Source organism: Melanotaenia boesemani, chromosome 2, assembly GCF_017639745.1.
Source record: "Melanotaenia boesemani isolate fMelBoe1 chromosome 2, fMelBoe1.pri, whole genome shotgun sequence".
NCBI classification, from domain to species: Eukaryota; Metazoa; Chordata; class Actinopteri; order Atheriniformes; family Melanotaeniidae; genus Melanotaenia; species Melanotaenia boesemani.
The window spans coordinates 37,967,983-37,991,606 of record NC_055683.1 but is presented as its reverse complement, the minus strand read 5'-3'; the positions used below and the strand labels follow the sequence as shown (position 1 = coordinate 37,991,606).

General features: G+C 40.2%; 4 protein-coding genes across 5 annotated transcripts in view; all 4 read left to right on the top strand.

Moving 5' to 3' along the window:
- The first annotated feature begins 1,389 nt into the window (after positions 1-1,389).
- nupr1b (nuclear protein 1b) lies at positions 1,390-3,335 on the top strand. Its single transcript, XM_042004612.1, has 3 exons — positions 1,390-1,550; positions 1,633-1,768; positions 2,597-3,335. The coding sequence occupies exons 1-2, from the start codon at positions 1,454-1,456 to the stop codon at positions 1,758-1,760; spliced, it is 225 nt and encodes a 74-aa protein (XP_041860546.1). The 5' UTR covers positions 1,390-1,453; the 3' UTR covers positions 1,761-1,768; positions 2,597-3,335.
- Positions 3,336-4,319: 984 nt separating this feature from the next.
- sgf29 (SAGA complex associated factor 29) lies at positions 4,320-11,329 on the top strand. Of its 2 annotated transcripts, none has more exons than XM_042004595.1 (10): positions 4,320-4,422; positions 4,849-4,932; positions 5,019-5,094; positions 5,376-5,448; positions 5,570-5,634; positions 5,717-5,846; positions 6,684-6,830; positions 6,912-6,947; positions 8,381-8,543; positions 10,860-11,329. In XM_042004595.1, exons 2-10 carry the CDS (start codon positions 4,867-4,869, stop codon positions 10,974-10,976), a joined length of 873 nt encoding a protein of 290 aa, XP_041860529.1. In that variant the 5' UTR covers positions 4,320-4,422; positions 4,849-4,866; the 3' UTR covers positions 10,977-11,329. The 2 variants fall into 2 exon arrangements, with proteins under 2 accessions (XP_041860529.1, XP_041860535.1); XM_042004601.1 differs by having other exon boundaries at positions 4,324-4,397.
- Positions 11,330-11,909: 580 nt separating this feature from the next.
- LOC121633797 (nuclear factor of activated T cells 2 interacting protein) lies at positions 11,910-19,525 on the top strand. Its single transcript, XM_041976055.1, has 9 exons — positions 11,910-11,992; positions 14,230-14,328; positions 14,853-14,913; positions 14,987-15,098; positions 15,178-15,261; positions 15,354-15,588; positions 15,837-15,981; positions 18,567-18,676; positions 18,757-19,525. Exons 1-9 carry the CDS (start codon positions 11,981-11,983, stop codon positions 18,916-18,918), a joined length of 1,020 nt encoding a protein of 339 aa, XP_041831989.1. The 5' UTR covers positions 11,910-11,980; the 3' UTR covers positions 18,919-19,525.
- A 1,533-nt stretch (positions 19,526-21,058) lies between these two features.
- Positions 21,059-23,624, top strand: part of spns1 (spinster homolog 1 (Drosophila)) — a 13,250-nt gene continuing 10,684 nt past the window's right edge. The window contains exons 1-3 of the mRNA XM_041973981.1: positions 21,059-21,283; positions 23,144-23,356; positions 23,442-23,507. Coding sequence (XP_041829915.1) covers positions 23,152-23,356; positions 23,442-23,507 — 271 coding nt within the window. The 5' untranslated portion in view covers positions 21,059-21,283; positions 23,144-23,151. The remainder of the gene's footprint in view (positions 21,284-23,143; positions 23,357-23,441; positions 23,508-23,624) is intronic.

Sequence of the window (23,624 nt, the reverse complement as noted above, 5' to 3'; positions counted from 1 at the left end):
TGATCATCATAGGAATGTCATAAAATCTGGCTAAAATAATAAATGAATGACATATTGTTCATTACTGGAATACCATGGATGGGAGAAACATCTGGGATATTTTTACAAGAACAGAGTTTACTGGTAACATCTGTGTATAATTTTGTTTTGCTGGGAGAAGGTATTTATAGGGGAGCGTAAACACAGAGATTCAGTCCGTTCATGCTTGACTGGCACTGCTGGTCCTGAGATGAGTGGCTTTCTCGTAGAGGCATTGTTGAATTTCTTGTCTGAGATAGAGGTGCCATTAACAGTGATATTAAAATGATTTAAAGTAATGGAGTCGCAGAGATCAGTGCTGCAGCATAATAAACACATAACATATTTATTACAGGACTGTGCTCCTTTTGGGAGACAGGAACTCTGTTTCTGTAAAAACTCCTCATGCAAGTATGGAAACCCTTCCCAGTTAAAAAGCTGTTTTAGAAAGTTGTTGTTAAACCAGTTTTTAAAGAATAATGACTTCTTTCTGTGATATCGACACTGTTTCATATAAAGTATTTGTAAGGTATGCTGGAGGGCTCACCACCTGTTTGAGGAAGTTGGACAGCTCAACAGTACCAACAGCATCAGGGTACATTAGTAAAAAGGTATGAAAGAGAAAGTTTGGAGATATATTCCACATGCTATCTGGGTGTGTTAAGTAAAGAACACATCTAACACACTGACATCTGCTAGATTTTTTTTACTTTGTGTGGCTTATTCGTCCAAATAAAATTTAAATGAATCTTCTCTAAACAAGACTTCTTATGTTTAGAAATCTAATGGCAAGAGAGGATGCTGCTGAAAGGCTTTCTGCTTTATTTACTAGCGCTCTGCCATGAAGAGAAGTCTCTGTCCAGCCACGAGTTAAGTTTCAGTTACATGGATGAAATTACTGGGTGGATATTCTCATACATTCAGTTTTTTTTTTTTTTTTTTTTTTTTGCCATCCATTGTGATTCCAAAGTATTTGACTATATTTCTAAACGGGATATTTCAGTGTTAGTGATATATTTTAAAGCAAGGATTTCACATTTATTTGGATTAAGGTTGAGGCCAGAAACCTCAGAATTCTCTGACAGATGAAGTGTGAGAGACTTTGTTTTTGCTTTCTAAAGAAAAGAGTAGTATCATAAGCTGACAGGGCACTTTTCATATGTCTACCACCAAAGCAGACAGCTTTAAATTGATGCTGTGTTATTAAAAGGTTGAGTATTTGGCCGATTTTAATGTTTTGGTTCAAACGCGCAGCACGTGCGTCTGCTGTTTTCTGATGCAACGGCTGTGGGAGGGGTCACGCGCAGGAGGAGGAGCGGCTGCGCAGTAACCCATAAAAACCCACCGAGAAGCAAGTCCTCAAAACAAACTGAGAGGAAGACGAAGAAAGGTCTGGAAGCTCTGAGGTTTTCTGCTCCCTGACCGATAAACTGACATGAGTCACGTCGACGTGAAGAACCTGAAGCCCTCCAGCTTCGAGGAGAAGTACTACGATGAGTATGATTACTACAGCCTGACCGACAAATACACCGGTGAGCAACGCTGATTTTTCTAATGCTGATTAGCCGAAGTTTGGGTTGTTGTTAAATCCGTTTTCCGTCTTTTGTGTTTTAGAGGGTTCAGCCCGCAAAGGTAGAACCAAGAAGGAGGCCAGCGAGAACACGAACAGACCCAACCCTGGAGGGCACGAGCGCAAAATAGTGGAGAAACTTCAGAACAGCGAGAAGAAAGCCAAGGAGTGAATATTGAGGTAAACAGAGCTCTGACACTGAAATAACTTAATAAACCAACGTAGAATTAACACTTTTAGAAACTGGACCCTTTGAACGTGCAACGTTGGCATGTTTTTAAGGTTGGAGGGAAAGTGGGCGTGGTCACACTGAAACAGGATACCTGTCAATCACGTTCAACTGTCTGAGCGACTGTGCGCTAAAACGCAAACTTTGCACCCAAACACCAATTTATTTGTTTTTATGTCGAAATCACTAAAGCCGAATTGTGAGGTCCAGTTTCTTCCTGTTATTTATCAACTCATTAAATTATGTAGTGGATTATCGGCTTAGAATCGCTTAGAACTTTGAACGACTTGATTTTTAAACGGGATTTGGTGTAAACAAGTTTCAGGTTAATTACTAAGTTAGCAAAAATCTATGCTGAACTCTCTTCTCAAACTTTGGCCAGCCTCCACAGGACAAGCTGGAAACAGGCATGTTAACCCTTATAGAACCAGTTGTTGTACTTCATTCTGGTAAATTTGTTTACTATCACTTCACTAGTTAAGGACACATTGCACTCATTTTAATATACACTCAATACTTATAATATTCTACATAAACATTATTTAAACAACTTTTTAAAGGTTTTATAAATGATTTATTTTGCTTCCAGTGAAAAGTGTCCAAACATTTGCTCATTATCTCTTAAAGAAAAAAAGTCTGAGGTTGAAAGCTCAAATAAGTGCTTTTGTGTAGGTTTTAACCTCCTTTCTGTAAATACAATTGTCAGGCATGGAGGGGTTGCATCTGAAGATTTATTTTATTTTATTGTCTAACTTTTCCCCTTTTCCTCCCTAAACCAGGGCAACTCGGACGGCTTTTACCGGAAACCGACCACGGCCTCCTTGGCGACGGAACGAGACGTGCAGACGGCAGGAGCGTGTTGACGCTCCAATGGGCGGGGTTAAACCTGGGCGTGATGAGGGTCCCACAGAGCCAGCTGCTGGTCTCTGATGCGACTCCTCCGCCCGTAGGTGTTGTAAAGCTCCCACCTGTGTTGGTGTGCACCTGTGTGCTGGCTCGGAGCGCGATGGTGTACCTAGGATTGTGGTGTGGCAGCAGGGTCATTTTTTTCTATGGTTTTTAGCTTTTTATTTTTGAAGCCATGTTTTTATTAAAGTTATTATTAAATCACTGAGTGTTTGTTTCATCCTGTCAGACTCCTCAAACCCAGTATAGCAGCGATGGTTTTTAGATGTAGTAGAAAACTTTTTTTTTTTTTCTTTAACATAAGATTGTGGTAAATGAACAAATTTCCATACTGAGTTTAATTCCATACTTTTGTTAAATCCCCAGTTAGCTGAAATCTAATTTACTGACTGGAGTAATGAATGATCTTGGAAAAATAAATGCTTCACTGTCTGTGCTTTAAACAGTTGGTCAGACAAAACCATAAGGAAATGAAGTTTCAGGTTAAAACTTTCAATTTTAAACATGAATAATGGAACATTTCTGTCATGGGCTGGATGGAAAATTTCATTCTTGATGACTTGTTGCAATAAACAGGAAAAATATAAATTTCTAGATTCCAATAAACAGGTGCTTTCAATGTTTCATAGTAGAAACAATAGAAGCTGAGATGTTAAAGCAAACAGTCATAAACTGGTTCTCAGAATAACTTCTGAAAATCCTGTTTTTGAGTCAGTTGTTGGTTTATACAGGTGAAACTAAAAAAAAAAAGAATATTGTGCTACATTTAATTTATTTCAGTAATTCAACTTAAAAGGTGAATAAATATAGACTACATGCAAAGTGAGATATTTCAAGAATTTATTGATCTATTTTATGATTATGATTTACAGCTTATGAAAACCCAAAAATCTAAATCTCAGAAAATTTTAATATTAAATTAAATCACTTTAAAAAAAAGATTATGAAAACAGAAATGTTAACCATCTGAGGAGTAGTCCTGCATATGAACTCTACTTGGTTTGAGCCCCATCTGCATGAATTCCTGCCTCCAACTTCTTTTGTAATTGCCTTTTGAGGCTTTCCCTCCTTATGGAGGGAGTCAATGATGGTTTTCTGCACAACTGTCAGGTCAGCAACCTTCCCCATGATTGTGAATTCTACTGAAATAGATGAGAGACAATTTAAATGCTCCGGAGTCCTTTTCAGGTGTTTTGGATTAACTAGCTGGTTAGAGTGTGGCACTAAGAGGCTACAACACTAAACCTTTTCACACTATTCTAATTTTAAGAGATTAAAATTTTTGGGTTTTCATAATCTGTAAGCTATATTCATCAAAATTATAACAAATAAATGCATGAAATGTCTCACTTTCCATGTAATGAGTCTATATAATATATTAGTTTAACTTTTTAAGTTGAATTGCTTAAGTAAACTAAGTTTTGCGCGATATTCTAATTTTTGAATTTCAACTGTAGTTAGGTTTACGTGTTTGAGAGCAGGTCAAATTACATTTCCCAAAATAAAGATTAAGCGCGTTTTGTCAGTTTTCTGGGACAAACGAACCTTTTTCTACATGTGAGATGCAGTACCTCCCCAGGCCAGCAGGTGGCTGGCGGCGCTGTGCGTTTCAAAGCTGATGGAGCGACTTCACACCACCAAAGAAGTAAATGCTATTCCGTTAGCAAGTTGACGGTAAATAAACAATTAATAATAAACGGTGAGTGACTTTACGGGAAGCTTCTAAAAAAAGTGACCCCTGACGATTGCGATCACCATTATTGATGAGTCTGAATAAGAATCACGTCGCTGCTGTTTATATTTAAAGAAAAATCTAATTATGCGGTGAGACAGTCCAGTGCTAACACAGTTAGCACAGCAGTGGCGTTACGGTATTTTGACGTGTTTAAATTTATAAAGATATTTTCTGGCTTTTCGTTTTGGAATCCACATCAAAACAAAGTAAACATCTTTCACAGCTTCATCAGAAAACATCACAGTGCTGCTTAATACTTTATACGAGTCTTTACTGACACGGTTGAAGCTGTAAACAGAACTCCATTCACACATCTGGATTAATATTTTTTAGTTTGAATTAAACACGAAATGTATCATTTGCCCTGTAACACGTCTGTCTGAATGTCAGAAGCTGACGGTGAGAGACATGTCGGCTGATACAAAGATAGCAGAGCTGCTCACTGAGCTCCACCAGCTCATCAAACAGACGCAGGTAAGGAAAGTTACTCAGACACAACAGGTGACCAATCCAGCATGTTTACTCTGCAATGACCCAATAATTACTGTGTCTTGTTACAGGAGGAGAGGTCACGCAGCGAACACAATCTGCTCAACATCCAGAAAACACACGAGAGGATGCAGACAGAAAACAAAAGTCAGTCACAACAATCCTCCCACTAAACATAGTGTTTACATCTGCTGGTATAGAGCTACCGTGTCTGAATGATCTGATATCATTCTGTCCACATCACACTTCCTGTTTACATCTCAATTCAAATTCAACTTAAAGAAATTAATTGGAATTTAGGCTAAATAAATTATGTACAGACCTGGTGGAAATGTGAGCAAAAGAGATGGAAACAGCCTGAAAGGTTTTTTTGAAGTCTGTTTACTTGTTGTTAGACGGCTCCTTGACTTGTACTTTGTTTCTTTCAGCTTCTCCATACTACCGCACTAAACTGAGGGGGCTGTACACCACAGCCAAAGCAGATGCTGAGGCAGAGTGCAGGTACAGAGTCACATGTTCAACGTCTCTTAATGCTGGAACCATGTCTGATAACTTCAGTTCTGTGTGTAGGGAGTTTATAAAAGGTCATTAAAGTTTCATCTCCATTTTGTACTCCTCGCAGCATCCTGCGTCACGCTCTCGATAAAATAGCAGAAATCAAATCTCTGCTGGAGGAGAGGAGGATCGGTATGTGTCTGTGCTCAAGAATTCTCTGTAGAGATCTCTAACAGCAGACTTTAAACGTTTAGGGTCTGTTTGGTTGTTGCAGCGGCTAAGATGGCAGGAGTTTACAACGACAGCGACCCTCCCAGGAAGACGATGAGACGCGGCGTCTTAATGACGCTTCTCCAGCAGTCGGCCATGACGCTCCCCCTGTGGATCGGCAAACCCGGAGAAAGGTGTCTGCTACACCAACACCCGATGTCAAATTATTTTGTGAAATCAATCCTCAAGACAGCAAAAACTTAAATCTGCCATTTTTCAATCATTTGAACCTTTGTTTTTAACAGAAATGCATCCAAATCAGTTATTTTCAACATCTTCACAGAGCAACTTCATTCTGATTTATATTCTGATGCAGCAACACTACATTAGAAGTTGTAATAGAAGCAAATAAAGACAGAAAAGTTTCTAGAATATCCAGTGAAAGGGTTCTGGATGATTCTTCAATCAATAGATTAACTGGTGACAGGTGAGGGTGTCATAATTGAGTATAAAAGCAGCATCCACCAAATGGGTCATCCATCAGTACCTATGGAGACCTTGATGGAGAAGTGGAAAGAGACGAATGCTAGTGTCCATGTGGCGTCTTTTCCATGAGGTTCGTGGTTATTCCAGCAGGAATGATGTCTGACCTCATTCTGAATGACGAAGATGAGAATCAGCAAGCAAAAACCAGGACAGATGATCAGCTGACATCTTGTATTCAGCGGGAATGGGCACAGATTCCTCTGGAAAACTAAAATAATCTGAATTTCTATTTTCTAAATACAATGAAGTTGGTCACTGAAGATGCGGAAAATAATTTCTCAGTTTTAACTAAATAATTTATATTTAGTTGTATTTTAGAAAAATTCAGAGTGAAATAAAAGCTAAGATAACCACCATTTTTTAAGCTAACATCAGGGAAAATTTCTTTTTTAGTTTCACCTCTGAGACAGCAGAGATGTCAGTAATCTGATCCCAAATAATCCTCTGAATCACAGACGTAGTAAACAGTAATGTTCCCCCTTCAGCCCTCCTCCGCTGTGCGGGGCGATCCCGGCCAGCAGCGACTATGTGGCCAAACAGGGCGACAAGGTGGCGGCGAGGGTGAAAGCCGTGGACGGAGACGAGCAGTGGATCCTGGCTGAGGTGGTCAGCTACAGCCACTCCACCAACAAGTAAGAGCAACACACACTGTGATGTGTGTGTTCAGGATGTTAACACAGTTTTCCAACACATGACATTTTATTTCCCTGCAGATATGAAGTAGACGACATCGATGAAGAAGGGAAAGAGTGAGTTTTTAATTTCAGCTTCATCATCCTCATCTGGAATATCCTGTTAGTTTGATTTGTCCTGATTTATTTCACAACCCTGATTTCAACAACATTTGAAGGCTGTGCAAAATATAAATAACAGAATCTCATCAAGTCATATTTTATTCCCAGCAGAAGATAAACAACATATCAGATGTAGAAACTGAGACATTTCACCATGTGATGGAAAATATGAGCTGATAGTGAATCTGATGCAGCAACACGTCTGTAAAAAGTAGTTCCAGGGTGATGTTCAGCACGGTGTAAAAAGTAGTTCCAGGGTGATGTTCAGCATGGTGTAAAAAGTAGTTCCAGGGTGATGTTCAGCATGGTGTAAAAAGTAGTTCCAGGGTGATGTTCAGCATGGTGTAAAAAGTAGTTCCATGGTGATGTTCAGCATGGTGTAAAAAGTAGTTCCATGGTGATGTTCAGCATGGTGTAAAAAGTAGTTCCATGGTGATGTTCAGCATGGTGTAAAAAGTAGTTCCATGGTGATGTTCAGCATGGTGTAGCATCTCCTCTTCTTTTAACATGTCTGGAAACGTCTGGGAAGTGAGGAAACCAGTTGATAGAGTTTTAGGAGAGGAATGTTGTCCCATTCTGGTCTGATGCAGGATTCTAGCTGCTCTACAGTCCTGGACTTTGTTTGCTGGATTCCATGATGCTCCAGATGTTGTGTGTTGGTGAAAGGTCTGGACTGCAGGCAGGCCAGTTCAGCAGCCGGACTCTTCTGTTGTGATGATGGAGCTTTAACCTGCATTTGTGAATTTCAGAGTGAACTACATTGACAGACAGTGGTTTCTGGAAGTCTTCCTGAGTCCATGCAGTGCTTTCCAGTAGAGAATCATGTCTGCTTTAAATGCAGAACATCACCGGCATCCATCCTTGTCCCATACATACAGAGATTCCTCCTGATTCTCTGAATCATCTGATGATATTATACACTGTTAAATGGTGGATCTTGAAAGTCTGAGGAAAATTTTTCTGAAATTGTTCCTGTCCATGTCTCTCTGTCTATCTTTCCATCTGAGAGACTCTGCCTCTCTGAAATGCTCCTTTTATATCCAGTCATGTTACTGACCTGTTGCCATTTAACCTGATTAGTTATCAAGTGCTAGGTGTTTCTAGTTTGTACCAGTTATTTTTCCAGCCTTTGTTGCTCCTGTTCCAACTTTTTCCACACATGTTGCTGCATCAGATTCACTATCAGCTCATGTTTTCCATCACATGGTGAAATGTTTCATCATTTATTTTCTACTGTGAATAAAATATGAATGGATGAGATTCTGGGATTATTTACATTTTACACAGAGACAACTCTTGGAATTGTTTCTTTCAGTAAAAGACGTTATGTCAGTAGATGTTCTTATTGATTTGTTGAGCAGAAATTTTTTCTTCTCTGAAACCCTCAGGAGACACACCCTGAGCAGGCGGCGGATCATCCCTCTTCCTCAGTGGAAGGCCAACCCGGAGACAGACCCCGAGGCCCTGTTCAGCAAGGACCAGCTGGTGCTGGCCCTCTACCCCCAGACCACCTGCTTCTACCGGGCCCTGATCCACACTCCACCACACAGGGTGAGACTCTCAGCGCTCCGTCTTTGGATTGTTTAGTTTTAGACAGCTTTGCTTCACTGTTAGGCGTCCTCACTGAGGTCAGATCCAGACCCGAATGATCCGGGTTGGGGGTTTATACATCAGTCAACTCTGATGAGCTGTTCCTACAAACCTTTCATGGTTCATTCATATTGATTTGCTTGTTTGAAGAGTTCAAACTCTCCACTTTGTTTAGTTTCTGTTAACTTGAAACAAACATTTTTAGAAACTACTTAAAACTCATGATGACAAAATGAAAACGGGGTTTAAAAAAGGAAAATGCTGAAATCAGGAGCTGAAATCTGAGTCTTTGTGGCTCCAACTTGTGGCCAGTTCTGACTCTACAGGATCTACACTCGGCTGAAAAAGGATCAAAGGTTGCACAGAGAAGCTAAAATCCAACCAGTCTTTCAGCCTTGTAACAGCTGATGATCGCTCCGAAGTCTGATGCTGCCACGTCTTTCCGCTCAGTTCCAGACGAGTGGTTTCACCTCCACATCACGGCTTCGGTCAGAGTCTCAGGAGGAGGAGACGGAGACACGCCTGATGATTGACAGCTCGCATATCGTTAAAACGCTCCAACGTGAAGATTTATTCGTTCATCGTGCCTCAGTTTATTTTTCTTGTTTTATTTACTTCTGACATTTCATTAAATTATCTGAGCTTCTTGGGTCACGTGATAAGAACTAAAGCAGTAACGGTCCCACAAAATGTTTGTAAGAATGAAAAAACTTGTTTTTTATCAACTAAAAACACATTTAAAGAGTTTCGGATCATCTTTGACTGAGGAAGCCTGAAGTGTTGCAGCATGATGCTGCCACCGCCGTGCTGTACTGTGTGGATGGAGCACATAGTGACTATTGTTCACCTGGAGATGAGTGATGAGCTGCTGCTGAGTCTGCTGGCTGCAGACCTAAACTCACCAACACTGAAAACTAGACTCACCTCAACATCCTGTCTGTGTTTCTGTAGCTGCAGAACCAGATCAAGTAGTTTCTTCTCCTTTTTATTTTATTTGATTTTATTACAAGAAAAAAAACAATGACAGGTAGAACGATGCAAACCGAAACCAAACAAAACTACAATATTATGTTACATAGAGGAGAAAAACAAATATTAAAAAATAAAGCCAAAATCACAATGTTAGATTAAAGATAGTGTTATTTATTAGGTATTAATGTGATTATATATTACTTAGGCCTGTCGCGATAAGCAATAAGTCAATTAATTGAACGGTAGAAAAATATGAGCGCGATAAGTTCGCCGGCCGCGATAATTTTTATTTGTCCCCCCCTTACTTTACCATACACTGTGTATGACAATAGGTTTCACTATGGAGTATTTCGACTGAACGCTCTGGTTTCTTGCATAGTGATCTCTCTAGTGTCATACTTGACGGCAGCATGTTGCAGCATGAGACCGTGGTGAAGCACCTGTGCGAGCCGGTAAGCCGCATTTGTTTTGCAGGGCTGCCAACACGCATTGGCCGTGAGACTCGCGTATTTAAGTGTCTTCTCACGCTCTTGCGCTAATCCTCTTATGCTGAATTATGTAAATAAGTCGAATGGAGAAATAATAGCTGCAAGCACCTCCTCATTTATTGTTTCACTGCTCCCCACATGTAAGCAGAACACACAAGTAGCCTACAACATCAGTACAAAGCCCCCACTTCCTGGTCTACCGTAATAACCCCTGTAATGCGCAGGCACATATACATAGGCCTATATACTACCGTAGGTATTATTATGGCATTGTCATTATATTATTATATTAGTTGAAATGGTCTCAAAATGACAACATTATCGCTTTGCACAATATTATCATTTATCGCGATAATATCTGAGAAAATTTATCGTACAGCAAAATTTGTTATCGTGACAGGCCTAATATTACTTATAATACATGTCAATAATAATACATTCATATACGGGTGTTGTTATAGGAGGAATCAGCTGGATGTGGTGAAAGGGTGGAGACCAGCTTCTTTTTTATGGAGCGTTGAAGTTTTATCTAAATTTCTCTGATCAGTCAACAAGTTCAGCATTTGGTTTATTATTCTGTCTCTCCAGGTGAGTCGGGTGTTGTGTTTAAAAAGGTTAGAGAAAGTTAAATAAAAGTCATAATAGGATAAATCTTCTGGTAATATGACAATGGGGGATTATTGGACCAGATCTGCTCCACTGGGGTGCAGAGCCAGCATGGATGGAAATGATCATCTATTTGACTCTGATCCGACTTTCTGGATCGGTCTGGGTTTGTGTTTTCAGGCCGGTAATGTCTCTGTGTTTCCGTCTACAGCCTCAGGACGACTACTCGGTTCTGTTTGAGGACACTTCGTACGCCGACGGTTACTCTCCTCCGCTCAACGTGGCCCAGCGATACGTGGTGGCCTGCAAGGAGAACAAGAAGAAATGAGCTGGTAGATAAAGGCCAAAATAAAGCCTGTGTAAGCTTTATGACCTTTTTAAACAGACCATATTTCCATTTTTTTGAGAGAAGTTCGGGAATTCTCAACCCTCTTTGTGGAGCAGACATTTCCATCCACCTCTGATCTCACCGGACCATGTCCTGAAGGTCTCATAGAAAGAAACCAGCAAACCTCAAACCTTTTCCTGGAGCTCCACCTGCTGGCCAGAAGAAGAACGGCAGCCCAGCATGCCGCTGGTATTTGGTTCTTCTGCAGCTTTCAGGGTCCAAACTGTATTTTGTTTATGTGTCAGGAGCTGATGTTTGCTGTGGTGTCCACAAATACACTGGTTTTACATCTGTGTGTCTTCTCCTTGTTGTTTTACATAAACATAAACACACTGATTTAACCTGCACATGAAGGACCTCAGACGTCTGCATTTAAATACATTTATTTTAACCATCTGATATTAAATATAAACAACATTAAAAATATATATAAATATGTATATAAACAATGGCAGTTATTTGTGGTTATATGACCTTCATATATGGTATAAAAACACTGTACACAACATGTAACTCAGATTACATTTGTTATTGTTTTCCCACAAATCCCACTGGTCTGTCCAGAGGACGTTGTTCCAGAATTCTTGTGGTTTGTTCAGATGCAGCATTGTTAACGTAAGTCGTGCCTCCATGGTCTTTTTTTTTTTTTTTTTTTTTTTTTTTTGTCCTGCAACCCTTCCCACAAGCCATACTGATACAGTCTTTTTCTAACTGGACTGTCATGAACTTTAACATTTAACCTGCCAACTGAGGCCTGGAGAGTCTGAGGTGTATATATATATATATATATATATAGAGAGAGAGAGAGAGAGAGAGAGAGAGATTGATTTAAGTGTGTATATATTTCCCAAAGTCCCTGAAGGGAGCACTAATGGGTAATCCGCTAATCTCATGATGTCTGACAGTTCGTGAAGGCAGCAGCAGCGAGCGGCAAGGAAACGAACATGGCAGAAGCGGTGAGTGATAACAGAGACGCTGCTGGTTTTATCCATCACAAGACATTTCATGCGGGAACGTTGGCGCGTGAAAGAGTCTCTGTTATGTTTCAATAATTCGGACAACAAGTTAGAGGCAAACAGATGAGTCACGAAGACTCAGAAACAACTAAAATTAGCTTCGACAGGAAAAAGAGCTAGCTAGGCGCGTTAGCATGCTGTCAGAGGTCTGCTGCTGTGGGCGAGTCTTTAGTTGTTTTTCATTTAAAAGTCAATAAAAACACGTAAAGAAAAGCAGAACTTATATCAAAGTTGTTAGTTAATTAAGCAGACAACCTAAAAGGATGCCAGAGTAATTAACCATCAACCAAAAAGCAGCATGCCTTAGTTTAATACAGAAATTGGTGTTGTTTACTCGGTGTTCCGCTTTTATTAAACCTTGTGCACATTAGTTTGTTTATGTTTAATTTTATGTTGAGTTTTTCCATTCCATGTTGTAGCTTAAATACATTTATTAGGTTTTGGTTCAAATAAGAAATTATATATACTTTACGTTAATCTTACACTCCAGAATTTTATATGAAAAACAAACATGTAGTTCAAATGAATGAATAATGGGACGAAATAGCACCTGAAACTCTTCATTACTTGGTATGCTCAGTGTTAGAACACCCTTTAATTATTTCCTCACTAGAGTATTTAGAAGTATTAATAAATTACCTTTTTAAATCATGTCCACTAATGTTTTAAAGCCTGCTAAAATTGTGCTGTTAGGGTGTGAACACTGAACACACCAACTTCAGCTTTTAAACAACAACAAAAAACTGTCTTATTTCTATTCATCAACACCAGAAGCATCTCCTAAAGCTGCAGATCTCTTATAAACTTGACATATTTCCATTCATTAGTCATGATTCATATCAGTCTAAATGTGGCGTTGTGATTCTGAATGAAGGGAATATTTATTGTCCTTTTCCAGCCACTCATTACCAGGTCCAGGATGGATGGTGGTCATTAATGTTGGACGCCTGTTTACTGGCTGCACCACAACCTTGTGTTTATTTATCTATTTATAAATGTGTTAAAATTTTTATTCTAGCTCATTTTTTTAAATGTAAACAAGGTTGTTTTTATTATTTTATTTATTTAACATTTATTGTACCAGGGAAGTCCCATTGAGATTACACAATCTCCTTTTCACGGGAGCCCTGGCTAAGACAGCAGCAGTCCAAATCCCATTACAGACAGTAATCATTAAACCAACCAATCAAAAAACAAACAAAATAAAACATATAGTATAAAACATTCAAATTATAAATCTAAGAGGGTAATAGAGACACCTATGGAGTCAGCCTCCCAGCTTTTAGACATTTTTTAAAGCTCTGAGATCAGCTCCTGCAGTTTTAAGTCTGTCTGTATGTTTTTCCAGGCTGCAGAGGATTTAAAAGCCTTTTTACCTAATTCAGTGGGAGCTTTGAGGATTGTCAGTAAAATATCATTAGAGCACAGACAATAGTTACCCGACTTAAATGAAATATGATCACAAAGGTAAGAAGGAAGCAGGCCAAGAGTGGATTATAAAATAATCCCAATGTGAAAGTCTGCGTATTATAAGAAGCAATTTTTGCTGCTTCTGTATGAAAGGTGATTTGGTACTGTGCTGTTTGCTAATAGAAAAACTTAACACGCCTCCTTCAGTTTTCCAGAACAGAATTTTCTTTGTTTGAGTTTAGACCCAGGAGGGACTCCCACCCTCCCTCATATCACAACCTTGAAAACACGGATTTCCGTAAAATTTTGTCATTGGCGGGGAAAGAATCGAGTGTTGGGAGGAAGGAAAGGGAACATTATAAGGAGGGAAAGAGTCTCTGAAGGGATGAAATGTAAAAAAGACGAATATTAACAGATTCAAATCAAATTTTATTTATAAAGCACTTTTCATACACGAAGTGCTGAACACAATAAAAACAAATCATGCTTATTAAAAACAAAACTTAAAGCCTTCACACATTAGAGAATGAGTGAATGGATCAAAGAATAAAAAGGGACAATCATACACAAACTCACCCTCATACAAACCAAACGTATGCACCCCTCCACCCGCCCAGACCCAGTCTGTACAAACATGAACTCCCATCTCTAAAAACTGTCTCTGAAGAAATGATAATAAAATGAAAACATCTATTAAATGAAGCTGATGAGAAAAACATGAAAGATGTCGAGTTTGGTGTCTCAGTCCAGCTGGTCTCTGTCCTCAGGTGTCAAACAGTGACGTCCACACTGTGAAGCCGCCACCAAAACGGCGGCGCATCCTCCACCCATCAGCGATCAAACCCGTGCAGGTTTACTCCAACAAGGTACGGATTAAAACGACTAGTCAACCAATCAGATTATGTATCTTATAATTATTAAATAGCTCTTATTTCACTTTCAGCTTTTAATTCTTGCATGAGGTTTTTATGTAAGTCCGCCGTTCCTCCTCTTTAAATTGTTCCTGCATTGCAGACGTATTTCCGTGGTACACAAGGTCCGCTTTACAAATCTCACATGTATTTAATTTATTTTGTAAGTTTAATGTGAAGTTATTTCAGACTTTTGACGTCTTCTGCCGCCGTTTGTTCCCTGGTCGGCCACCATATTTTTCCCCTGGTGGACTTTATTGTTCATGTGCAACTCTCAGCAGAGATAAGAAAAGAAGACGATGTCTCACTCTGTAGGTTTTTTTTTTTTGTTTTTGTTTTTTTGCCGACAATAGTCGATGGGTAAATTCGTTGTTGACTATTTTTATTGTCGACAACGTACGGAGCCACCGAAGGAAACTGGTCTGTCTCTGATGATGATGATGATGATGATGATGATGGTGATGATGTTGTGTGTTCAGGTGAGCAGCAGTCTGCATCTGAAGCCATCAGCAGGTCTCCTCACAGAGGTGGAGAGTTCAGGTAACAACTGAGATGCTGGCGCTAGATGGAGGTTTTTATTTGTTTACTATAATAGGTTTCTGTCTTCAACCAGATGACGGTGCAGATCTGTGGGCGGAGTTTTCTTCGCAGGTAGCGCGGGAGCCCGTCATCTCTCTGAGCGACTCCGAAGACGACGCGGAACCACGGACCCTCAGAAATTCAGCGTGAGTCTGAAGACCGTTCACATCCAGGCGGAGCATCTCTGAGCATGTGTAATGAGTTTATGCTGTTTGTTGGTCTCAGAGAAGACCCCCGCTGCCCGTCCCCCCCTCCTCTTCCTGAGAGTCCCGTCCAGAAACGGTCCAGGAAGGTCACAAAGACCATCAAGTGAGTCTGGTTCGGTTCTTCAGGACTCTGTGAAACTCTGTAAACGGGGTCGGACACATTCAGAGGTTTGTTTCTGGATCTTTCCTCCTCAGAGAAGTCAACCGGAGGCTTCGGGCTGTGAGCTCCATCCTGTCCCCGGAGAATCCAAACAGGAGGTCCAGATATAATCAAACCCCCCCATCCACACATGTAGAGGACCAGGAAGACGACGACGTTGTCATTGTGATCCCCGACTCCCAGAGCTCGCTGATATGCTCCAACTTGGTCCGAGAGATCCCCCTCAAGATCCGCTGCCGGACAGACATCCACAAGATCCCGGTACTGTTGGTACGTCTGAGACATCGGTCTGTCCCTTCTCATGACGGACGTCCAGCTGTTTGTCCTCTGATACGAATCCCAAAGCAGCCCAGATGTTTTGGATTGTTTTCCTCTTTTAACTGACAAACTTCACACGTTTGTCTTTTTGACCCAAACTTTCTGAGTCTTGTTTTCAGATGATGCTGAGCAACTGTTTTCTCTTCCGATCATCAGACGTCATTTTGGTTTGTTTCTGTTTGTTTTCTGGATGTTTGTAGTCAACTCAGCTGAGCGAAGTGGTGAGCCGGCTGTCCGTCATCCTGGATGTCCCGCCCCCTCGCCTCCTGCTGCTGAGGCAGGAAGAGGAGCTGTCGACGGACTCCACCGTCGGTGAGCTCGGCCTCGGCATCGCTGACATCATCGGTGAGTCACCTGACTTCCAGCTGATCCACGTCCTGTAAACTGTTTGGATTCAATCGCTTCTTCATCTTTAAATTTACAACAAGAGGCTGAGAACCAACATGCATGTGTAAACTTTTTAACCAAGCTGCACTAATTTGAGATATTTATCTTGGTTTTAATATTTAACATTGAAAAGAACAAGCAGTGTCCAGGCTGGTTGTCAGAAGAAAAGTGAAGACAAAATATTATTCCTCAAGTTTAACAAATTATCTGTATCATCCAGAATGTTGCTGATGTCAATTATTTAAATTAGCTCTTAAATATGTTTTATAAATGGTGATTAAATGACCATATTTAGTTAAACTGTGCGTGCTTCCTTTCACTTATTATAAAATCAGTATCTGCTCTTCTGTTATTAAAATACAGTGGTGTGGAAAAGTGTTTGCCCCCATCCTGATTTTTTTACATGTTTTTCAGACTTAAATGTTTCAAATCATCAAACAAATTTAAATATTAGTCAAAGACAACACAAGTAAACACAAAATGCAGTTTTTAAATGAAGGTTTTTATTATTAAGGGAGAAAAAATCCAAACCGACATGGCCCTGTGTGGAAAAGTGTTTGCCCTCACCAGTTAAAACATAACTGACCGACCAAAATTACGCCACGAGCGCAGCGACGATTCATCCAAGAGGTCACAACAACATCCAAAGAACTGCAGGCATCACTTCCCCCAGTTAAGGACAGTGTTCGTGACGCCACCATAAGAAAAAGACTGGGCAAAATGGCCTGCATGGCAGAGTTCCAAGATGAAAACCACTGCTGAGCAACAAGAGCGTTAAGGCTCGTCTCAATTTTGTGAGAAAACATCTTGATGATCCCCAAGACTTTTAGCAAAATACTCTGTACTGACGAGACAAAAGTTGAACTTTAAGGAAGGTGTGTGTCCCATTACATCTGGCGTAAAAGTAACACCGCATTTCAGCAAAAGAAAATCATACCAGCAGTAAAATATGGTGGTGGTAGTGTGATGGTCTGGGGCTGTTTTGCTGCTTCGGGACCTGGAAGACTTGCTGTTATAAACCGAGCCATGAGTTCTGCCATCTACCAAACAATCCTGAAGGAGAATGTCTGGCTGTCTGTTTGTGGCCGATCCTGGGTCCTGCAGCAGGATAAAGATCCAGAACACACCAGCAAGTCCTCCTCTGAATGGCAGGATTTTAAGAAGGCGGTTCATGCTCGAAAACCATCCAGTTTGGCTGAATTACAAGAATTTTGCAAAGATGAGTGGCTCACAGGTCCTCCACAGCGCTGCAAGAGACTCAGTGCAAGTTAAGATAAATGTGTAATAGCAGCTGTTGCTGCTAAGACTGGCCCAACCAGTTATTAGGTTTAGGGGGCAGTTACTTTTTCACACAGGGCCATGAGGGTTTAGATCTTTATTTCTGCCTTAAAAATAAAAACCTTCATTTAAAACCTGCATTTTGTGTTTACTTGTGTTGTTTTTGACTAATATTTAATTTTTTTGATGATCTGAAACATTCAAGTGTGACAGTAAAAAAAGAAATCATGAAGGGTGCAAACACTTTTCACTCCACTGTATTTGCAATGAAAACTTTAAGTTAGCTACGAAGGCTAAAAATAAAACGATACTAAAATAGCTGCTAATTAATTGTAGTCGAGGTAACATGTTGAGTTAATCTTGGTTTGAGGCCAGATTGTCCAGATCTAATGAGGTTCAACACCCTAAAAAACAAACGCTGAAGTTGTTCCCAATCAAACCCCAGTGAGAAGTCAGACGGTGACCTCGTTCACATGCAGACCAAAGATCTGATCTTATTCTAGATCAGCGGTGACCAGCAGCTGTTAGATGCGTCCCGTCTCCAGCACACCTGAATCCATGACTGGCCTTTTATCTGGCCTCTGCAGAGCTGAATGAGGGAATGCAGCCATTTGAATTCACCTTGCAGAACAAGACATTATCTTCTTCTTCTGATTGATTTTTATTGTTTTTAATTTAAAAAATAAAATCTATTACAACATTACAGTTTCCCTCTGGGATTAAGAACTTAGTCGTCACTTTTCATGTCATTGATCGTGTGTGCTGAAGGGAAGCATCTAGAAGTTGCAGGATAGACCTCCAGGACTGGACTTTTGCACCCCTGCTGTAGATTCGTTATGGTCATGTCTTATATAACGTGCATCATTACTGGCAATAAATAATTTAGTCCTTTGTGTCGACTCAGCGTTGCACACTAACGTTTCAGAACATCAGGAAGTTGAAAGGTTAAAACGTTTACAGGTAATATGTGTTATAAATCCTCTGATCTGTGTAGTGTTTTTACATCTGCACATGTGCAAAGAGCTCATTTACTGACTTTTGTGTAAAGTTGACTTCATTAAGCTCAGGTGTGGACACGAAGCAGAGACAGCGTCTGGGTCATGTGACTTCTCCGATGGAAGAAGTGAAATGAAAATAAATTGGCTCATAATCAAATTTTTCATGTTATTTTAGGAACAGAAATACAAGTCATTTCAAAGGAAAATCAAACCGACAGCGACGGGTCACGTCCAGAATCTTCTAAACCCTCCTTCTGTTTTGTCCAGAGTGCGTTGTCATGGCAGCAGAGGACAACAGGGACAGCAGCAGCAGCATCATCACCGTGAGGCTGCAGGGCAAAGACCGGGACTCCTCTCAGGAGTTCTCCATCCACAGAGTTCGTGTCTTCTCCTCTCTTTTTTTCATTTTTCCTTCATCATCCAAACACGAACGTCTGACGTCTCCTGTTCGTTCTAGGAGGCGCCGCTGGACTCCATCTTCTCCCAGTACCTGTCCAACATGTCCACCAGCATCAAGAGGAAGGTCCGCTTCCACTATGACGGCTTCAAGGTGACGGGCAGCGAGACGCCGGCCCAGCTGGACATGGAGGACGGAGACATCATCGAAGTCTGGATCTGAGCTGGTGTTTCTGCCTCTCGGTCACGTTTCTACCGTCAGCTGCTGTAATCAGTGAATCATTTCATGGCCAAACCGAAGCTTCTGATGAGGACTTGTTGCAAAGAAGTAGAATTAAGATGAAATTCAGCGACGTGAGGAGAAACATGACTGATGTTTAGTCTCCTCTTTGTTTCCGACTGGTTGAATTATTTCAATTAAAACATAAAATTCATGATGAGTCTGGTTTTAACGTCGTCTCCTGGTTTACGTTTGTCTTATGTGGATGTAGAGATCCTTCCTTACAAACAGGGATCATGTCTCTGGGAGTTTTCCATTACGATGCTTTTACGTCTTCCTGTATGTTTCCCTTTTCCAATCGTCCCATTTTCTTTGTTCTGGCCCCCAATGCTGCACATGTAGAACACAAGTATAGAGCTGTCCTTGTATTTCAGCTGCTATTTATTATAAAAATTTGAATAACCAGATTTAATTTTTCCTTCTAATTTATCTGGAAAAAGCAGAATTTCTATTACAGATGTTTGAGTTGTTTGGAAAGCCAGAATGTTTGGCTATCAACGTTTTTTCTGTTTGATATTTTTCTATTTTTACTAAATTAAAAAAAGCTGAACGAACATGGTTTAAGGGTGGTGATTTCATAACTGCTGGATGGAGAAGAGAGCCAACATGTAGAAACATTATTAATTAGTATGTTTATTTTGTTGGTAAAAACTATCTTTCCCCTTTTCTGAAGTCCATTATTACATTTAATAAAGATCAAATATAAATATTTAACTATATATTAAATTATTCATATATGAATGGAAACATAGGATGCAATGAATATTTTCATATTAAAACATAATTTGAAAACAAAAATATCCACTGTACTATGAATATATAAAAATAAAACAAATTTTAGGGCTGGGCACTTTAAAACGTTATTATGGCTTCAATTAACGCCGGTAATTTTTTGTTTATCGCACATTAATGCTTTTTTTTCTCTCTCTCTTCTTTCTCACTGGCTCTGATCACAGAAAGAAGAAAAAGAACCAACATTTCTCTTTATCTGTCAAAATCCATGCAAATGTTTGGAAAATTGTGATTCTGTGTACCTGATCCTTTAATTGTTGTCTTAACTGTGTGTGTTGGTGATAGAAATGGTTTTACTGAGCTGGTAGCTGAGATTTGGGACTTTCTGTGGATACCACACGTTTATAGTTACATTTACACACCTGACGCTAAACCTGTAAAACCGGATGTTAACCCTTTAACTCCCGGTAGCAGAGGCTGCATGTGCAGTCAAGCTAAAAATGAAAGTTTAGAGAATTTATAGGCCAGAAATCTGGATAATGAAGCAGTGAAGGTGCATGGATGGAAGTTATTGTGCATATTGTGAATATTTCTCCTCATCATCTAGAAGCTGTGAGATTCTCATCCTGCTTTCTGTCTGTTCACCTGATGCTGATATTCATCACATATTGTTCCTTCTGTATTTAGAAGGAAGCAGCTTCACAGCTTTAAATTAATCCTGCTGACTTTTTACCTTTTAGTTAGTGAATCCTGAACATTTCTCATAAATATTGGATTTTATAAATATATATGAAGAAATATTTTAACTGTTGGTGTTTAAAGAGAAAACTGCTGCTAAACCTGTTTATGTGTTTAGTGCAGGGGTCTGCAGCCTTTCCAATCCAAAGAGACATTTTCCCTCAGCCAGCTAAATAAAACTCCTTTAGAGCCACAATATGAGACCTTTTCAATAAGGCAACTTCTAATTTTTGATAAATAGCTACTATAGGAAATGTGTTGACATTTTTGAAGAACCACATTTTTATTTCTGTTTGTAGGTTTTAAAATAAAGAAAAACTAATTTTTTTCAAAAAAGAGGATAGACAGGCTTTCCTCTATGGGATGTAGATATTTGTGAAAAAAAATGTCCACAGTTCCAACCTGCTGACAAGAAAAAAAGAAATTAGAATTTAATAATTCTTTACATTACAATTGTAATAAATATAATAAAATAATAAAATAGATCGCTTTAGAAATATGTGCAGGACTCTGAAATGCTGAGTTTATTAAAACTGATTTTAAAAGTGAAACTGATAAATGTGGGTTTAGTCACGTGATGCCTCACAACAAGTCATGTGAGCGTATGAGCGGAAGTTGGGTCAGATGTGTCATGGCGGCGGCAAAGCAACGTCATTTCTGAAGCGTTCAGCGGCAAACATTCAGGTTTTTAGCTGTTTATTCCCTCACAGGGCTGTCGGACAGAGTTTTAACCGGAATTCGTTAACATGGGCCGCCATTGACTTTTTTAACCCAGTGAGAAGATTTAAAGCGGCAGCAGAAGGAAGACAGAAGCGTCAACCCTGATTCATCCTCACAGGTAAACAACAACAGGCTAACAGCGGAGACCAACTAAACTCACCTTCACTGGAGGAGGAAATAAAAACCTGTCTGCTGTTTTAAAAGACGCGTAGTCAGCGTTTTCAGTGGAGAATTTCTTTCGTCTGCACCGAAATCCATTAAATGATTGGACATTTAACGTTACTTTTATTTTACTTTTAGCCTTTTAAATCGATCTGACAGTTTTCAGCAACATCAAAGTAGTCTAGTTTTTATCAGATTGTTAATGTGTATTCTAACTGCATGTATTTCTTGCCGAATTAAGCAGAGAACTCTTTAGAAAACCATCAAGTCATGCTTCAGACGTTAGAATAAACTTAAGTGATAATTTATATAAAATAGTAATAATTATTAATGGGGTTTGGTGCCCCTCTTGAGACGCAGCGGTTCATTTTTACAACCAGCAGCTCACTGTTTTCTCGTGCGCTCTGAGCGCGTGAGGCAGGAGGACAGCGGGGGACCTGATTAGGTATTGATACCGCTGATCAATGAAAGTTTGCCAAAAGGAGCGAAGGTCAGGACAGCTTGAAGTGCAGCAACTTGTCAGTGTGAGATCTCTAATACCAACATACAAAGTCCTCCTCGTGGCATCCATAACTCTGGAATGTGCATTCACTTTGTAATTCAATTCAAGAATATAATTACTTAATAAAATAATCATAAAAAAGAATGTCCATCACAGTGTGATTAGTCCAGCAGTCCAGCATAAAGAGCTAGTGTCTTTCTGTTAAGCATTAAATGTGGAAATCAGAGCATTAAATGGGCTGGAATCACCAGGAATCCTTTTTAACTTGGATCTAAACAAGTTAATGAAATAAAGATTTCAGTTCTGGAAACATCAAAGTTACAGAACCAAGCTGAAATTGGGCCGGCGGCAACGTACAGCAGGCTTGTAGAGCCTGATAGAGCTGCTTTCTGGCAAATTAATGGGAATCTGTTAAGGTAGTAATCATGCCTCAATCCCGTCTGTCTCTCAGTGAGCAGCAGATACTATTATGTCTTTTATAGGTACAGTTGCAGTCAGCATGCATTGTTTGGTTGTGTCCAAACCTTTCTGATCTTGTTAGAACTGCCTGATTGTTGTTTTCCAAGCTATAGTTAAAAGCTGTAACCTCCATTAACATGGACAAAGCCTTTTATGCTTAGTGTAAATTTTCAATGAATATTATTTGGATTTCATGTGGACTTTATTATATTTTTGTATTTTATATATTTTATTTGTTTTGTATGTCAGTATTATAACGTTAAAGCTCAAACTACCAGCAGTGACTTCAGACTGAGGCCCTGACCTCTGACCCTGGTATATTTATGCTTATAGGTCAGTATTTCTCCAGGTCGTGTCGTTATAATTCCAGGAATGATGTTGGTCAACAGCTGGAATGTTTTTCCAGATAAACATCAATAACTTCTGCATGTGACTGAAGATTTCACTTTTGTTTTCTGACCATGACTCTGGTTTAGTTAGTATTTGGTGTCATATATCTGATGTTTTATTGAACTCCGTCTGAAGATAGTGAGGCTTCGTCATGTGCAGGGCAGTTTCACATGGTCATGCCTTCCTCTGCTTCTCCTTTTGCTGCCATCTCTTCCTCCTTTTCTCTTGGATGTGATGCTCTGCAGGTCTGCAGCAGCATCTGCTGACGTTGCTGCTGCAGACCTGAACCTCCACATTTTCCACTGTAGCTACTCCAACTGACACAACATTCAGAAAATCCTCAAACTGGCCTGGAAGAATCGCCCGAGAAGATCGATAATCCATCAAACTGCTGCTCTGGTCCAAGTGTAAAGCGCTGTATTATGATGATGATGATGATGATGATTGGCCAATCTTCCTCCTCAGCTGCAGCCATGTCTCTGGGCAACCACACGTCGGACTCGGCGTCGTTCTTCTCCTCCGACAGCGAGGCAGAGGGTCCGGAGGATCAGGGCGGGACAGCTCAGCAGCAGGAGGAGGAGGCGTCCAGCGGCGTGTCCACAGTCCGGGCGCTGCTGACCGTCTTCATCCTCTGTTACATCAACCTGCTCAACTACATGGACAGGTTCACCGTGGCAGGTATGCAGCAGCCAATCAGAAACCTCCTCTGGCCTGATCCAGGTCTGTTAGGCTGGATTTACTGGTGTCGTTGTGTCGTTCCCAGGCGTCCTCCCTAACATAGAGCACTACTTTGGGATCGACGATGGGAAGTCGGGCCTACTACAGACAGGTGAGTAGATCCAACAGAACCGATCCAAGAACGAGTCAAAGATCTAGCAGCAGCAATCCCGACGTTCCGTCTGCAGACGGAAACCGATCCTGACTGATCCTACTGTTGTTTTCAGCT

Excerpts from the sequence above, each read along its gene's own strand:
- nupr1b (XM_042004612.1), top strand. The coding sequence starts at position 1,454 with ATGAGTCACGTCGACGTGAAGAACCTGAAGCCCTCCAGCTTCGAGGAG. Across the intron at positions 1,551-1,632 it reads CCTGACCGACAAATACACCG|AGGGTTCAGCCCGCAAAGGT; the intron begins GTGAGCAACGCT and ends TTTGTGTTTTAG.
- sgf29 (XM_042004595.1), top strand. The coding sequence starts at position 4,867 with ATGTCGGCTGATACAAAGATAGCAGAGCTGCTCACTGAGCTCCACCAG. Across the intron at positions 5,095-5,375 it reads GATGCAGACAGAAAACAAAA|CTTCTCCATACTACCGCACT; the intron begins GTCAGTCACAAC and ends TGTTTCTTTCAG. Across the intron at positions 8,544-10,859 it reads TCCACACTCCACCACACAGG|CCTCAGGACGACTACTCGGT; the intron begins GTGAGACTCTCA and ends TTCCGTCTACAG.
- LOC121633797 (XM_041976055.1), top strand. Across the intron at positions 15,262-15,353 it reads AAGGTCACAAAGACCATCAA|AGAAGTCAACCGGAGGCTTC; the intron begins GTGAGTCTGGTT and ends TTTCCTCCTCAG. Across the intron at positions 18,677-18,756 it reads AGGAGTTCTCCATCCACAGA|GAGGCGCCGCTGGACTCCAT; the intron begins GTTCGTGTCTTC and ends TGTTCGTTCTAG.